Source organism: Carcharhinus amblyrhynchos, chromosome 16 (assembly GCF_965287045.1).
Source record: "Carcharhinus amblyrhynchos chromosome 16, sCarAmb.v2.hapA, whole genome shotgun sequence".
In the NCBI taxonomy this organism is placed as follows: domain Eukaryota; kingdom Metazoa; phylum Chordata; class Chondrichthyes; order Carcharhiniformes; family Carcharhinidae; genus Carcharhinus; species Carcharhinus amblyrhynchos.
In genome coordinates, this window is record NC_137339.1 from 26,338,199 (window position 1) to 26,356,472 (window position 18,274).

At 39.4% G+C, this 18,274-nt stretch overlaps 1 protein-coding gene across 4 annotated transcripts in view; it reads right to left on the reverse strand.

Annotated features, from left to right (window-relative positions):
• Positions 1-7,491: 7,491 nt before the first annotated feature.
• LOC145353909 (glucose-induced degradation protein 8 homolog) overlaps positions 7,492-18,274 on the reverse strand; it is a 41,120-nt gene continuing 30,337 nt past the window's right edge. For all 4 annotated transcript variants that reach the window (XM_080204885.1, XM_080204882.1, XM_080204883.1 and 1 more), the window contains exons 4-5: positions 15,165-15,362; positions 7,492-10,583 (exon numbers count right to left, since the gene is read on the reverse strand). In XM_080204885.1, coding sequence (XP_080061011.1) covers positions 10,410-10,583; positions 15,165-15,362 — 372 coding nt within the window. In that variant the 3' untranslated portion in view covers positions 7,492-10,409. The remainder of the gene's footprint in view (positions 10,584-15,164; positions 15,363-18,274) is intronic.

Genomic DNA, 18,274 nt, shown 5'->3' on the forward strand with positions numbered 1-18,274 from the left:
ATCATTTCTGAAGATTGAAAGGTAGCAAATGTCACCCAACTATTTAACAAAGGACGGAAAGAGAAAACAGAGGACTACAGACCTATTGGGCTTACATCAGTAGTAGGGAAAATGCAGAAACCTATTACAGTGATAGAAAATCTCAACTGTTGAGTGGATTGCATGAGTGATCATCCTTTATCTCAGAAGGCCACAAGATTTAAATTTGGTACGTTCACTCATGAATGAGAGTGAATACATGCCAAATATTTCACAATGAGTTATAGAAAGTGCTTAATAATTCGTATTAATAGAATGCTCGTCTACTTAAAAGAACAAAAAATATTTTAGCTTTTATTGCATGCAAAGGGAACGCATGGCTCTCACAATCAATGTTGTGTGCAATCAGCATGCACCTCATTGCACGTGACCTCGCTGTGTGTGTGAATTACTTCAGTCATACCGGTAGAAACAGAAATCACATGGACGGAAACCAGAGAAGGTGGTAACCCTGCATTATGGGTAACAGTCAGCAAGATATCTTGTAGGCCGTGCTCAGAACCCAGATAGATTGTGTATTGGCCCTGGGGCAGTAGGTTGGCCATCACTGGTCTATTACAAAAGATGTGATACATGGACATTTGGACAATCATGATCTGATTGGGCATAGTCAGCATGGATTTACAAATGGGAAATCATGTTTTGACAACTGGTTGGAGTTTTTTGAGGTTGTTAGTAACAGACTTGGGAGGGAGTCAATGGACATAGTGTACTTGGATTTTTCAGAAGGCTTTTTATAAAGTCCCACACAGGAGATTGATTGGCAAAATAAAAGTACATGGGGTAGGAGGCAATATATTGGCATGGATTAAGGACTGGCTAACAGGCAGAAAACAGACAGTAAGAATAAACAGGTTATTCTCGCATTGGCAGGCTGTGGCTAGGGTACTATAAAGAGCGGTATTTAAGAGACAATTGGCTATGCTAAATTGCCCCTTAGTGTCAGGGGTCTAGCAAAGGTAAATACATTGGGATAGGTTCTGGGTAGGATTATGGCCTCCTTCTGCACTGTATGATTCTATGTTCACAATATATATCAATGATTTGAATGTGGAGACCAAATGTAATATTTCCAGGATTTGGGATGATACAGACAGGAATGTGTGTTGTGAGCAAGATATAAGTGGACTGCAGGAAGATTTGGACAGACTTAGTGACTGGGCAAGAACATGACAGATAGAATATGTGGAAAAATGTGAGGCAATCCACTTTGGTATAAGGAACAAATGTGCAGAGTATTTCCTAAATAATATAAATTACCAAGGGTAGATGGGTAAGGACATTCAGGTTCCTTTGTACATGAGGCTAGCATGTATGTGCAGCAAGCTACTAGTAAGGCCAATGGAATGTTAACCTTTATCACAAGAGGATTTGAGTACAGGCATAGTGAGGTTCTGCTTCCTGTACAGGAGTTGGGTTAGACTGCACCTGGAGTACTGTGTGCACTTTTGATCCCCTCCTCAGAAAGGATATTATTGCCATGGAGAGAGTGCAATGAAAGCTTGCCAGACTTGTTCCAGGGATAGTGAGACTGTCTTATAGAGGGAGATTGAACAAACTGTGCCTGTATTCTCTAGAGTTTCAAAGAATGTGATTGTGATCTCATTGAAACCTTCAAAATACTTTAAAAAGTCCTACAGTGCAGAAGGAGGCCATTCGGCCCATCAAATCTGCACTAACCTACTGGAGGGCCCAAGGGCCTGTTCCTGTGCTGTATTGTTCTAACCACAATCCCACCCAGGCCCTATCCCCATAACGCCACGTATTTATCCTAGCTAGTCCCCATGACACTAAGGAGCAATTTCACATCTTTGGCCTGTGGGAGGAAACCGGAGCACCTGGAGGAAACCCATGCAGAACACAGGGAGAATGTGCAGGTATTGACCCAAGCTGGGAATCAAACCCAGGTCCCTGGCACTGTGAGGCAGCACTGCTAACCACTGTGCCACCATGATGGGTTTTTGATAAGCGAGGGGATTAAGGGTTATGGGGAGAGGGCGGGAATGTGGAATTGAGCCACGACAGATCAGCCATGATCTTATTGAATGGCAGGGCAGGCTCGAAGGGCTAGATGGCCTACTCCTGCTCCTATTTCTTATGTTCTTATATTATGCCACCCTGGGCTGGATGTTATGCTTTTGCTCACTAGATGCAGGTAAGATGTTTCCTTTAGATGGCGAATTAGTAAAAGTGGGCACAATTTCAAAATAAGACGATGCCACACAGGACAAAGAGAAATTTCTTTACACATACGATTGTGGATCTTTGGAATTCACTACCTCAGAGGTATGTGAGTTGCCATTGAGTTTATTTATTTAAGGTGGGAATAGATTTCTAATTAATAATAATGTAAGTAGTTATGGGGATAGTGTGGGTAAAAAGCATTAAAGTGTCTGATCATTCATGATTTTATTGAATTGTGGGATAGGCTCAATGGGCTGAATGGCCTACTAATGTTCCTATGATAAGGCTGTATGAAATAAGGTGGGAGCAGGCTTGCGGTGAGCACAAACACTGCACACCATTTGATTTGGATAGCCTATTTCTGTGCTGTAGACATTGAGTAACATCAACGAATCATTGAAGTGAAAACCAGGAATGGTGGATCCAAAAGATGAGTCCAAGGCTGGGATTGGTTTGGAGATAAATTAACTACAGCAGCAAAAATCAGTTTGTATTGACAACAGTCATAAACTGCATTGCAAAGAAAATGATTCAGTAAAGTCAAGAATGGGACAAGACAGCAGGCTGACTCTGCAGACAAAATGAAGCTGTGGGCCACTTCAGGAATGCAGTTTTTAGTAGCTGTAAATAGGTTGAAAGCATCAGGACTGCATCCATAGCTGGGAGAAGACCAAGACCATAAGAAAAAAAGAGAAAGGGTGAAAGATAATTTTATTAGACCTTAAAAATATAATTTTAAAACATTGCTTACCTGACCAAGGCAGAGAGATTAAGGTGTTTATGTGCTCAAGGCAGGGGAGGCTCCCCTTTTCCACTTTGCAACATCACTCTACTTGGTTGTGTATAAGAAATAGGGATGCTTTATAGCGCCATCTGGTGATACAGCTAAAACTGATGTCTAACATCAAACAATATTTTCCTTTAAAGATTTCTTTTAAAATTTATTCTTAAAGTTAGAAAGCCAATGTGCAGAGTGGAGCAGGCAAGACATCTCTTCACTTGCTCCAAGTTGTGTCCAATTAATTCATGGTCCCCACAAGAGAGACATACAAGATCCAAGCTGACAAGGCATTGCACCTGATCTTGTGCTTGATCTTGGGCAAAAGGCTGAGAACCTCTCTCTGTGAAGCTATTAATCAGTTCAGAGCTAAAACTTAGATCCCAGATGTGATTCTGTGCTCAACTCTTCCAGCGAAACTGACTAATGTGTACAAGGACTTGCTGCTTATTGCCTCTGCTTTGGTGCGTTGCTGGAAAAATCAATGGTTAAGATCCCCAGTAAAAGCAAATACAGGAGTAATGCAAGGAACCAGGCTTTATTTGTGAAGGTAACAAAATTAACTGAACCATGGACTCAATTTTCTCTGTGGAAATTTTGTTAAGAATCCTTTTTAATTTTACAATGGGAACTTTGTACTTAGAAATGTTGCCATTTGATTTTTTTAACCTTTTAAATAATAGTTGCATTTCAATTCATTACAAGTTTAATAGATAAATCAGAGATTAGCACTAGAAAATTAATGTAGGTAGAAAGTTTGGAAATATCACTATTCAAGTTTGTCAGGAGTTTGAATAAGTTGAATTTAAATTTTATTTAAGATGAATCTTAAGATGAAACATTAGTTTATGTCATACCCATTTTCATCTGCAAAACACGCTGATTAACAGTGGAACTTACCTGCAAAAATAATGGTCCCATTGCAAAATTCTTGCAACTCATGTTTAAATGAATTAGGCAGATGTCTAAATGAGACATAAAAACAATGATCTAGATTTTGCAGTGATATTGTTGGTGAAACTGCTTAGACTCACAACCATTACTTCTTTGACATTGACAGAATCTCTACTGCACGGTTAAATGTAGACATCCAGAAATTGGTGTCAACGTTTCTATACTTCTCTGCAGGTTGTGCTGTTGAGGTCACCAAAGAACGCAAACAATTACTGCCATACAGCTCCAGAGATCCAGGTTTAATTCTGGCCTTGGGTGACTGTGTAGAATTTGCATGTTCTCCCCATGTCTGCATGGGTTTCCTCCGGGTGCTCCAGTTTCCTCCCAGAGTCCAAAAACGTGCAGGCTAGGTGAACTGGCCATGCTAAATTCTCCTTCAGTGTACCCGAACAGATGCTGGAGTGTGATGACTAGGGGATTTTCACAGTAACTTCATTGTGAATGTAAGCCTACTTGAGACTAATAAATAACGTTTAGAAAAATTAGAAATCATTGGATCGATAAGCACATCCACTCTTGTACCTCACTGTTAAAACACATGGAATCCATAAGATGAAGGAAGTCATTCAACCCTTCAAGCCTGCACAAACACTCTGACAGAGCATCTTATCCATGCTGTCTCCCCCATCCTATCCCATAAACCCACACATTTTCCATGGCTAATCCATCTAACCTACATATTTAAGGGGCAATTTGGCACGGCCAATCTACTTGCACATCTTCGTAGTGTGGGACTGTACAGTAGCTAGTACTGCTGCATTGCAGCGCCAGAAACCTGGGTTCAATTCCAGATTCGGATCACTGTCTGTGTGGAGTTTGCACATTTCCCCACGCTTGTGTGGATTTTCGCCCACAGTCCAAAGATGTATGGGTTAGATTGATTGACCATGCTAAATTGATCCGTGTCGGGGGTTAGCAGGATAAATATGTGGGAATAGGGCCTGGGTGGGATTGTGATCAGTGCAGACTTGATGGGCCAAATAGCCTCCTTTTGCACTATATGGATTCTATGATTTTATGAAACCAGAGCGCTTGGAGGAAACCTACATAGATAACGTGCAAACTCCACAGTCATCTGAGGCCGGATTGAGCCTGGGTCCCTGGCACTGTGCTACCCACTTGAGATGCCCCAATTGGGTTTTTGAATGGCTTTGTAGTTTACGACTACTGCTAACCAGCCTCCCAGTCCCTGGAGGAGCAATTTTCCATCATAATAAAATATAAACTTAAAATTTGTAGAGTTAACTTCTATCTTAATATCATGTGCATTTCCCAATCATTTATTTTGCTATCTGTAAAATCTAAGTGAACAGGTTCAGTGGTTTTGCTTCCTGTATTAATTAATACTTAAATTTAACTGGATGCTTACCCTGCTTGATGACATTGCGGCTACTGGATAGCTGGAGATCCCTTTGACTTGGCGTCAGATTCAAATTGACACCAGGAAAGAGAAAATCTACTTTAATGATTATTAGGTCTTTCACAGCAGCTGCCTGAGAGGTCAGCTGTATATTTCATCGCTTCAGCACTGATTGTGAAATACAGCCTATTATATAAATTAAAGGCCTATTGTCTGTTGAAGGACTTCTCTTTAAAATTAGCTAGCAATGAGCAGAGCTTCAAGCCACCTACAAGCACAACTCGGGAGAGTATTGGAATACTCTCCACTTGCCTGGACGAGTGCAGCTCCAAGTCAAGAAGCTCAACATCATCCAGGATAAAGCAGCCTGCTTCATTGCCACTCTTTCCACAATCATTTAATCTCTCCACCACTGATGAACAGTGGCAGTCATGTGTATACCATCTACAAGGTGCACTGCAGGAATTCACCAAGTTCCTTAGACGGCACCTCTAACTCCACAATCACTATCATCTAGGACATGAGCAGCAAATACCTGGAAGTTCCCCTCCAAGTCAATCACCATCCTGGCTTGGAAACCTACTGTCGCTTGGGCAAAATCCTTGGGCTGCAGCGGTTCAGGAAGGCAGGTCACCACCACTACCTTCTCAAGGACAACTAAAGATGGGCAATAGATGCTGGCCTTGTCAGTGATGCCCACAATCCATGACGAACTTAAAAATTCTTCAGTCGTCCACGCAGCCATCAATAAACAATTTGTATGAAAACTCTTTAAATGCAAGGTTTATAATGGCTCCCATTGGATTTGTTTCGGAAGGGACATAACATTGCACTTTGCCTGATTTTAAGCATTACAGCACAGAGTCATTTAGCTGAATTAGCTATTCAGCTTCATACAGTTCTTGGTCTATAGCATTACATGTTGTGGAACGTTCAGTGCATACCCAAGTACTTTTTAAAGGAGTTCTTCCTCCATCACTTTTTCAGTGAGTTCTAAGCTTACACTACAATCTTAAGAGAAAAATTCTCTGTTTCTCTCTCGTTCTTCAACAGATTATCTCTGCTAAGGGCAAAAGGTTCTTCCTATTCACTCTAGGTCCCTCATTATTTTGTACACCCCAATTAAATTACCCCTCAATTCCAAAGAAACTAACCTTCACCTGTCAGATCTTTCCTCAGCTGTCCTGGCTACATCATGCACTCTCTAATTCAATGATTTCCTTCCTGTAATGTGGTCACCACACTGTACACAGTACACCAGATCTAGTACCAAGGAGCATGACACAGTAGGTAGCACTGCTGCCTCACAGCGCCAGGGACGCAGGTTTAATTCTTGGCTTGGGTCACAGTGTGCGCAGAATTTGCATGTTCTCCATGGGTTTCTTCCAGGTGCTCTATTTCCTCCCACAGTCCAAAAAACGTGCTGGTTAGGTGCACTGGCCATTCTAACTTCTCCCTCAGCGTACCGGAACAGACGCTGGAATGTGGCTACCAGGGGATTTTCACAGTAACTTCATTGCAGTGTTAATGTGTGCCTACTTGTGACACTAATAAATAAACAAACAGTCAGAAAACTGGACTAACCAGCATCTTGCACTGTTCTAGTATAACATTCCTGCTCTTAAATTCAGCTAAAGGAACATATCCTATGTGCCTTCTTGTCTACCTGGCTTCCTTCAAGGATCTGTACTCCAAGGTCCTTCTGTTCCTCTACACTTCTCAGTAATCTTTATTTATTGTATTTCTATGCCTTATTTGGGCCTCATATCTCTGGACTGAATTCCATACACTTTTCAGCCCACCTTAACAGACAAGTGATATCTTCCTGCAGTCTACAGCCTTTTCCTTCACAACCACAAAGCCAATTTTTGTACTGTCTGCAAACATCTTAATCATGCTCTGTATATGCAAGTGTAAAACACTGCTATAAGTCATGGGAATCAAGGGATCTGGTTCTACTAAAAGCCAGGAAAACTATGCATTACAATGTGTAAGAACTTAAGTATTATTTAAGATAGCTGGTCAGTCAAACAGAATAAAAATTTTTATTCGTTAAAGTTATCTAAAATGGCAAATTATGAAATCTGAAAGAAAATTGTGTATTTTATAATATATATTTATTAATAATTAACTTTATTAATGGAAACTTTTATCACCAAAATAAAGTCAAAATGCCTGTTTTTGAAGAAACAGTATATTTTTCAGTTAATGCTAAAGACATGTTTCCAATTGTTCAAGTTGTACGTTAAAAATATTTCACAACGCACAAGGTTTCATAACAGTATCTTTCTCCCCATTTACCAATCAACTTGGGGCAGAGAACAAAGCTTAAAAAGAACATACACGTTCCTGCCCTCACCATCTCCTCCTTTCCAATGACTCTAAAGATTTTTGCCTCCATCCTCGAGCTAGAAGAGGAATCAAAGTGGAATTAATTCACTTCATGAAGAAATTCCTTCTGACTTCAATCACAAATTTTCCATTCACCAGTGTTTGCATATGCCCCCTTGTCCTATTGTCTTGAAGTAGTGTTCTGGACTTAACATATATCTACTTTCATGTCTTGTGCAAAGTACAAACTCCTCACTCAAGGCTGAAGAGCCTGTTTCTCCATGAAAATTGGGAAAAGAGCTAAAAGAAATAAAACGAAATATTGAATGGAGAAAGCAGGGATTTTGAAAACAGTAAAATAATGATTGAGTAGAAGAATAAAGATCTGAACTAAAAAGTTGGAAGAAAAGAATATTTAAAATCACATTTCTGAATCAGGTCATAATGTTTCTCATGATATAGCTGATTAATTTTTGCAAAAGCTGCTCAGGAAGACAGCAGACAAGTTTTAGCAAATTTGAGAAGAAGCTGATTTTTTTTGGACAAAGAACTGAGTGATATAAACGATAAATCCTTTTCCTGTTTAAGAAGGTAGATCGTAATTGTCCTTCTGGCCTAGTGCAGTCTCCAGATTTTTGATATGTAGTTAGACACAAAAAGTTTTTATTCTACACAATGCCGAGACACTACATTGAATAACACCACTTCAAGCAAGAGTTGTTTAGGACCCAAGTTTTGAATTTTTTTATTATCCCATCCGAATAAGTCGTCATAAAAGGGTAATTTCCTACTTAGAGACTTTCACATGCTTAGCTTGATTGCATTTTAGCATTTACCGATTTTTTGGTGCAGTGCATATTTAGCTGTAAATTAGTTGCTTTAATCTACAATTAGAGGACATCACGAGCTGTGGATTGTTTATTAATTTAAGGCTAAAACTGTAGTCTCCTGGAGCTTGTTCAATTGCCTTAGAAAGCTAGAAACAAAAATTGCATAACATTTGGTGAATTTACTAAAAGGGCTTTTATGTCTATCATACAAGACAGTATTACTACAGAGAAAGAAGAAATTTATGCATGGTTGCACCATTTACAAGATGGAGAAGAATGATGGAGCTGAAGGGCTTTTCTATTCATTTGTGGGGCTGTATAAGGAATACTTACTATTTGGTAGTTTGTAAACAAAGTACTTACTTGCAGTAGGGTAATTTTAATCCATTTAATATTCATTTCAAAGACTGAAAATGGTCAAATTTTAGATTGAAGGAGACAATGTGTGCTTGCAGAGGAAGGTGTTAAAATTGCTCAGCAGGGGAAGGTTTTCCACAAAAACAATTTTAACAACTTCCTTATAGGATCCTAACATTTTTACAACAGGGTGTACCAATGTGTAATGTCCAGGAAAAAGAGCTTTCTCACCATTGAGCTGAGCTGCTCCTAGTATAAACCTCAAGTATCAAATCTGTTGTGATGAACCTTGAAAACAGGGAGGGTGGGGGGAAAAGAAATCAAGGTTCACATTTATTCCTGTACAAATGTTCTCATCATTCAGGACCAGCATTCATTCCATCTATACCTGTCACATTTTTAAAGTCAATCTAGGGAATATTTACAAGTCAGATGATCACATCTAGAATTTTCCTTTTACTAAACTAACAGTAAAAAGTTCTGGAAAATTAAATAAGTACTGTCAACTATTTTGTTTGAAAAGTACCTGGCACAAAATCTGCATTCCTAAGCTATAAAACTAATTAAAATTGTTGTCAATGGCTTTCCATTGTATACTCCCAAAGTATTCGCTGATATACGCAATGATAAATTAACATCGTAGTACTTCTTTCAACAAAACATATAAGTTCAACACACATTATGCACACACAAAAGTGTTTAAAAGCACAGTAGATGAATTTCAAAGTGTAAAGCACTTTTGTATTGAGAAATCATTATACTACTTTTTTTCTGCAAGGAATCGCATTATATACAAACAACTCGTATCTAAGTGAGTCATTGCCACAAAATATACAAAACCTTGAGATTAAATACTATGACTTACAAGCCTGTGGATTTTAGTTTGATTACAAGGCTATTTAATGAGAATTAACAAACATGTGAAGTTCTTCCTGCACAGTGGAAAATTCAAATACGACTGAAAAAAATGTAAAATGAATAGTTGGCTTCCACTAATTACATTCTCAGTATCCATGTTACATCACAACTGACTCCAAATAAATTTAATTGTATTAAGATACCATATTAGCAATAAAGATGCTGAGGATATTCTATCAGAAATAAAGTATGATGTTAGCTCCAGATGTAAGATGGATATTAGTAGAGAACAGGCAGGCATTTAATAAAGTTGTTTTGAAAATATATCAACATACACTTAAGAACTGTTGGCATGTGAAGCAAAGAAACTATGAATAGAAACTCTGTACAGCAGCCAAACGTAAATACCAAATACCCAGTATTTTCAATCCAACGTGCAAAGTTGGTAAAGTTATAAGTTACCATAAAAATGAATTTAGGACTGGGGTGAATCTTGCAATCCCTTGACCCTTCAGCAGCCATTTGATGGCATTCCGATGTAATGTGTTGGTGATGCTTTGAACTTCATCCCAGCCTTAAATGTGATTATTCTGAACCATAAAGTCATATTCACATGTTCTGTCATTTATTAGTGAACTTATTATAGTCCTGATATACTGTAACCAGCAAATGTACAGCAAGATGCTTCATAATCCTGTTTAGTCCCATCATAAAGCCTTTACTTGGGTTCCTCAATTGCTCCCTTACTGAGGTCTGTCATCTTGGGATATTTAACTTTCTTGTGGTCCAGCTCATTTTGCGCCCATAATAGAAGTTTTAGCAGTTTGGCTAGCTTAGGTGTTGATTCACGATTCTCATAATCCAAAATTGCCTGATTCACTTCACTCCAAACCTGGACAGAAAGAAAAAAAAATTAGATTGTAGTCAATTAGATTTGACATTCAAATTCAATATCTATGAAATACAGAAACCTCAGTGGGATTCCAGAAATCTTCTATTCGGGATCACATTTTTAATGAAATGAAAAAGCATCAGCTTTCACACCAAATACCTAAATTGAGACCCTGGATTATATAAGTAATCAGCTATTACACCATGGAGCCCACGTGGACTCAAATCACCAAGCAGATAATATCCTTTCCATTCTTTGACACACTAAATCCACTTGGCTTCAGATTGGTAGTTGAGAACAAAAAGGGGATTTTAGAAAATGGACAAGATTTTTTCCCCTCAAAAATGAAAGTGAGAATGTGAAAACCTGCATTGCGCCATTACTAAGGATACAATTTTGTAGGTGATGCATTAAATACAGGAAGAATTCTTTGTTCCTTGATAAAAGTTGGATTTCATTCCACCAGGACTGCCTGCATCTTATACCCTTTTGAAGCTCATTACTGGGCGATTAATATTTTGTTGTTTTACTGTTTACCAAATCCAGGTTGCAGTGGCAGCATGCACTTTTATAAGCATGTTGCAGTCTGGAGCTATGGATAATGATGGTTGAGGTTCTATCTTTCTTTCCATCACATGGTTGACCAGAAATCTCTCCCACTCTTATTGCCTGCCATTGCCATGTGTTGGAAGGATTCCCAGGATGAAATGCCACCCATTTGATTCCATTATGAATGTATCTTCCTTGCCATTAAATGCTGGGGTGGGATTCAAACCCAAGGCTCTGGCTTAGAGGCAGGGATGCTGTCCGTTGTGCCACAATACCTCCTATGATTAGTATTGTAAGTGATGTAATAAGGCAAATTTCCAAACTATACTGAATAATTATACCAGAAACCGTGAAAACAACTTGCATTTACATAGCATTGGTAAAGTAGAAACATCTGACGATACTTAATAGAGAAAAAACTGAAACCAAGTGGTAGTAGTTAACAAAGATGGTCAAACAGAGATGTTTTGAGGTCATAGAAGTTTACAGCATGGAAACAAGCCCTTCAGCCCGATTTGTCTAGCTGCTCCCTTTTTAAAACCACTAGGATAGTCCCAATTGCCCATGCTTGGCCCATATCTCTCTATAGCCATCTTACCCATGTAACTGTCAAAACTTTTTTTTTAAAAGACAGAATTGTACCTTCCTCTACTACTACCTCTGGTAGCTTGTTCCAGACACTCACCCCATTGTGAGAAAAAACTGCCTCTCTGGACGCTTTTGTATCTCTCCCCTCTCACCTTAAATCTATGCCGTCTAGTTTTAGAATCCCCTTTGGGAAAATACATTGATTATCTAGCTGATCTATGCCCCTCATTATTTTACAAGATCACCCCTAAACCTCCAATGCTCCACAGAAAAAAGTCCCAGTCTATCTAGCCTCTCCTTAAATCTCAAACCATCAAGTCCCGGTAGCATTCTAGTACATCTTTTCTGCACTCTTTTTAGTTCAATAAAATCCTTTCTATAATAGGGTGACCAGAACTCTACACAGTGTTCTAAGTGTGGCTTTACCAATGTCTTGTACAACTTTAACACAACATCACAACTTCTATATTCAATGTTCTGACCAATGAAACAAAGCATGCTGAATGCCTTCTTCACCACTCTGTCGACTTGTGACTCCACTTTCAAGGAGCTATGAACCTGTACCCTTAGATCTCTTTGTCCTATAACTCTTACCCAATGTTCTACCATTAACTGAGTAAGTCCTGCCCTAGTTTGATCTACCAAAATGTGTTACCTCACATTTATCTAAATTAAACTTCATCTGCCATTCCTCAGCCCACTGGCCCAATTGATCAAGATCCCGTTGCAATCTGAGATAACCTTCTTCACTATGTCACCATTCTTGATGTCATCTACAAACTTACTAACCATGCCTCCTATATTCTCAACCAAATCATTAATATAAATGACAAATAATAGTGGACCCAGCACCAATCCCTGAGACACACCGCTGATCACAGGCCTCCAGTTTAAAAATCAACCCTCTGCAACCACCCTCTGTCTTCTGTCATCAAGCCAATTTTGGCTAACTCACTCTGGATCCCATGAGATCTAACCTTATACAACAACCTACCATATGGTACCTTGTCAAAGGCCTTACTAAAGTCCACACAGACAACAGCAACTGCATTACTCTCATCTACCTTCCTGGTTACAGCTTCAAAAAACTCAAATTTGAGAGACCTGATTTTCCACTCACAAAGCCATACTGACTGTCCCTAGCCAGTCCTTGCATCTCTAAATGCCTGTAGATCCTGTCTCTCAGAATACCTTTTAACGACTTAGCCACTACAGATGTGAGGCTCACCAGCCTGTAGTTCCCAGGCTTTTCCCTGCAGCCCTTCTTAAACAAAGGCACAACAGCATCTTGCAAACTGGTGACATTTATCACCAAGAAGGACAAGGGCAGGTGGATGAACATCAACATTTGCTAATTTTGCTCCAAGCCACACACCATACTGGTTTAGAAATATATCAAGATTCCTTCACTTTCATGTGATCAAAATCCTGAAATTACCTTCCCAGCAGTACTGTGGGTATAGCTGAACCAGATGGACTGCAGCAGTTCAAGAAGATGGCTTACCATCACTTTCTCAAGGGCAATTAGGGCCAGGCAACAAATGTTGGCCCTAGCATTAACACCCATAGCCCATGAAAAAATAAGCAGCACAGCCAAGCATTCATAATAAGGCCATCTGTAGAACAAGACATCTAGTCAGCTGTTTCTGTTGATACAGTTCACTAATGGCCTCATAATGAGTGCTTGGCTAATCTCCATGACATATTAATGAATTAGATTTTATGGGCTTTTAAGAGCAGTTTTTTTTCCAAGCAGATTTCTGAAATGTGCTTTTTAAAGTGTATTTCAAGACTTGCCATTGTTATTAAATAGCTCATTGATTTTATAGGACATACTGCATAAGTGGGCATACAGGATTAGAGGGAGTCCCAGAACAAGGGTAAAGTTCCAGAGAAGCAAAGTAGGCAGAATAATCAGCCTGCCTCAGCAGTCACTTACTTCTGTGGCTGTGTCAGTGTCAAACTATCTAGGGAGATGGTAGGCATAACTGCAACCCAGTCCTCACAACTGAAGTATGGTGGGCATGGATCCTTTTAAAAGAGATGGGTCTGCCAATTCAAAATATTTCCCAACTTGAGCTTTCTGCCTCACTGATGAATATCTAGCCCTGGAAGTCAGTCAAAATATTCAAGAAACACACTATAATTAATATACATGACTGCATTTTTTAAAAAAAAAGTGATTCACCATTTGAATGCTTACAGCCACTGTGTGAAATTAATTAAAACATTAATTAATTGGCGGAGATTTTTTGGCACAGTCCAACACACGGGCAAACGCTGGAAACTCGCGTGAGAGGGTCATAAAAGGATTTACATCAGGGAGCTATCAGTTTCAGATCTCTCCTGCCCATGGTCAGCAACATAATCTGGTTCACACCTTCACTGGGTGTGAGCCAGATTAACATATACTTACATACTCAAAATTGGTTTAATGCCTTATCTTCTGGAAGCATCAAATGTTATGATGTGGATATGCTGGTGTTGGACTGGGGTAAACACAAGGGGCTAACCCGAAAGCTAGTGAGTTTACTATCAAATAAATCGGTTGGACTGAAACCTGGTGTTGTCAGACTTTTTACAACATCAAATGTTCCCACCCAACAGCATGATGTAACGCCAGCAGGGGTCATTACTATTCTCTAAAACCGAAACCAGACATGATGATCATGCCAGAGACCATGTAGCCCCTAAGTAGTCAAGGACACTGCCCCTGGCACCACCAGCAGTTGCAACCAATAGGCGACTCCATAGCAGGGAATCACTAAGGTGGGACAGCAATGATGCCTGCCAGACCTTTAGGCCACCTTGCTGATGCCCTAAGACCCCTCTCTTCTCAATGATGGTGCAAAACACACACGAGTGCAAAAAAAATGACAAAGTGTAGGAAGATTACAACCAGGATTGCACAGTCCAAGCCAGCGGGAATCATACTGGGTTTCCTACCTGAGATGACACTCATTCCTTTTGATAAATTCAGCCTTTAGGCCTGTTAGGGATTTTATTAATAGACTTTGACCCAAATACATTTTTCAACAAAATACGCAAAATCACATAATTATGTGATTATGATCCAAGACATAGCAGCTCTTGAGACTGGCACCCCATCTATCACCTTCAACATGCATTCTGTCCACCACTAGTGCCCAGTGATAGCAGTGTGTACTAAATACAAGATGCACTGCAGAAACTATCAAAGGCTCATTCAAAAGCATCTTGCAAACTAGTGATATCTATCACCAAGAAGGACAAGAGCAACAAATGTCCAGCATGCAATGTGATAATTTTATGAGAAGTTTTATTACACATTTTAATTATATAGGAGGAGGGAAGTTAAACATCTTGGCATATTTAACAAACATTTCCTGTGATGCATTGTTCCCAAAATAGCCAACATATCTTTCTATTAACAATAATTATCTGGTACTGAATTTAAAAAGTTACCTTTTGCCTCTGCATCATATTCAGCAGATCCCCAAACGGCGATTCTTCTGGATTATCAAAAGCTAGTAGAGCCAGTGTACGTTCCATCTCAGTCAGACACTCTCGACTTTCCTCACCCTGCTCAGCAAGCTGAGTCTGGGCAAACTCCAAGGCTGCTTCTGTCTCACGCTGGCGAATCAACTCGATCAAATGCTGTTGCTATAGAAAGCACATTTATTGGCATTAACCTCATTATGCAGCAATACAACGGATATTGTTATTGAAACAGTTGTTCAGCATGAATATTAAGGTTAAGGATCCTCTAGGAGGTAGTGATCACAATATGATAGAATTTAATGTTTAGCTCGAGTGAGAAAAAATTGGGACTGAACAATTAGTGTTAAACTTTAAGGGAATTACGAAAGTGAGAGGATGGAATTGGCAAAAGCTTACTGGTCATATAGATCTGTAAGTAAAATGATAAATTAGCAAAGACAGACATTTAGGGAGCTAATTCATGACTCCCAGCAAAAATATGCTCCAATGATGATGAAAGACTCTAAGGGGAAGAAGAACCTACCATGAATACTTTAAAAAGTTAAGGACAATATCAAGTTGAAAGCAGAAGCATATAAATGACAAAGGTACTGGTAGGCCAGAAGAGTGGAACAGATTCAGAATGCAGCAAAGGTGGACAAAAAAAATTGGAAGAAGAAAATAATCTATGAGGGCAAGCCAGCGCAAAACAAAAACAGAACAAGAGCATTTTATAAGTATGTTAAAAAAGAGAAGTTAAAGAAATCATTGGCTCCTTAGACAACGAAACTAGGGAAGTAATTATGGGGAACAAGAAAACTGCACAGGAGTTAAATAGATATTTTGTATCAGTCTTTACTGTAGAGGATATTGCAAGCATTCCAGAAATAGTAAGAAAAAGATACAGGGGAGGAATAAATACAGTTCCAACACCAGAGAATTAATTTTAGGTAAACTACAGGGTAAAGGGCTGACAAGTACCCTGAGCCTGATGGTTTGCACCCTAGGATCTTAAAGGGACAGGTAGTATTGAGAAAGCAGGGGGGTTGCAGAAGGACTCAGATACTTTAGGAGAGTGGGCGAGGAAGTGGCAGATGGAACACAATGTGGAGAAGTGTGAGGTTACGCACTTTGAAAGGCGAAATGGAGGCAAAGATTATTTTTAAATGGGGAAATGCTTAGGAAATCAGAAGCAGAAGGGACTTGGGAGTTGTTCAAGATTCTCTTAAGGTTAACATGTAAAGTGTAGTTGGCAGTTAGGGGGGCAAACACAACGTTAGTATTGATGTCAAGAGGGCTAGAATACAAGAGCAGGGAAGTACTTCTTAGGCTGCATAAGGCTCTGGTCAGACCCCGTTTGGAGTATTGTGAGCAGTTTTGGATCCCCTTTCCAAGGAAGGATGTGCTGGCCTTGGAAAGGGTCTAAAAGAGGTTCACAAGAATGATCTCTGGAATAAAGAGCTTGTCATACGATGAACGTTGAGGACTCTGGGTCTGTACTTTTTGGAGTTTAGAAGGATGAGGGAGGACATTATTGAAACTTACAGGAGAGTGCGAGGCCTGGATAGGGTGGACAGGAAGAGGATGTTTCCACTAGGAGAAAAAGCTAGAACCAGAGGGCACAACCTCAGGCTAAAGGGACGAATCTTTAAAACAGAAATGAAGAGGAATTTCTTCAGCCAGTGAGTGGTGAATCTGTGGAATTCTTTGCCACAGAAAGCTGTAGAGGCCAGGTCATCGAATGTCTTTAAGACAGAGATGGACAAGTTCTTGAAAGGGGACCGGGGCTACAGGGAAAAAGCAGGAGAATGGGAATGAGAAAAGTATCAACCATGATTGCATGGAGGAGCAGACTCGATGAGCCGAATGGCCTACTTCTGCTTCTATATCTTATGGTCTTAAAGAAGATGCTGCAGAGACTGTGGATGCATTGGTAGTCATTTTCCAAAAATCTTTGGATTCTGAAACAGTGCCAAAGGATTGGAAAACTGCTAATGTTCAAAAAGGGAAGGTAACAAAATGTAGGAAACTACCAGCCAGTTATTGAAAAAAAATTACAATTGATTGAGAGAATAGCAACGCACTTGGAAAGTCAAAATCTGATAAAGCAGAGTCAGCATGATTTCATAAAAGGGAAATTATGTCTGACAAATTTATTAGAGTTCTTTGAGGAGGTATCAGCTAGAATACATAGAAGTGAACCAGTTAATGTTATATACTTGGATTATCAAGACACTTGATAAGCCACACAAAAGGTTATTACACAAGATAGAAACTTATGCTGTTGGAGGTAATATTCTGGCATGGATAAAGGTTTGGCTAACTAATAGGGAGCAACAAGTTTTTTCTTAGCTTGGAGATCAATAACCAGTGGAGTGCCACAGTGATCAGGGCTAGGACCAATATATACCAATGATTTGGAGGAAGGAACAGAGTATACTATGGCCAAATTTGCAGATGATACAAAGGAAGGAGGGAAGGCAAGTTGTAAGGATTATATAAATACAGAAATATATTGACAGGTTAAATGAGTGCATAGAGAAATGGCAAATGGAATTCCATATGGGAAATGTAAGATTGTTCATTTTGTAAAAAAGAATGAGAAAGCAGATTATTATTTAACTGGAGAGAGACTGCAGAAAACTGTAGCACAAATGGACTTGGGAGTCCTTGTTCATGGAACTCAGAAAGTAAGCGTTAAGTACAGGAGGTTACATGGAATGCTGGCTTTTATTTCAAGCGAGTACAAAAGTAGAGGTATTGTTCCAACTGTACAAGGTATTAGTTATGCCACATTTACTCTGTACAGTTTTGAACCCCTTAAAGAAAGGTACATCATTAGAGGCAATACAGAGGAGGTTTACACGGATGATCTTGGGTATGGAGGAACTGCCATATGAGGAGAGATTAAGTAGGTTGAATCTGTTCACTTCGGGAGTTCAAAAGAATGAGGGGAAATATGTCTGAAATATATGGGGGTCAGACAGGGTAAATGTTGGGAGGATGTTTCCACTTGTGGGAGAATGTAGGACTAGAGGGTATGATGGTAAAATAATGGGGTGCTCAGTTAAGACAGATTTTAGGAAGAATTTTTT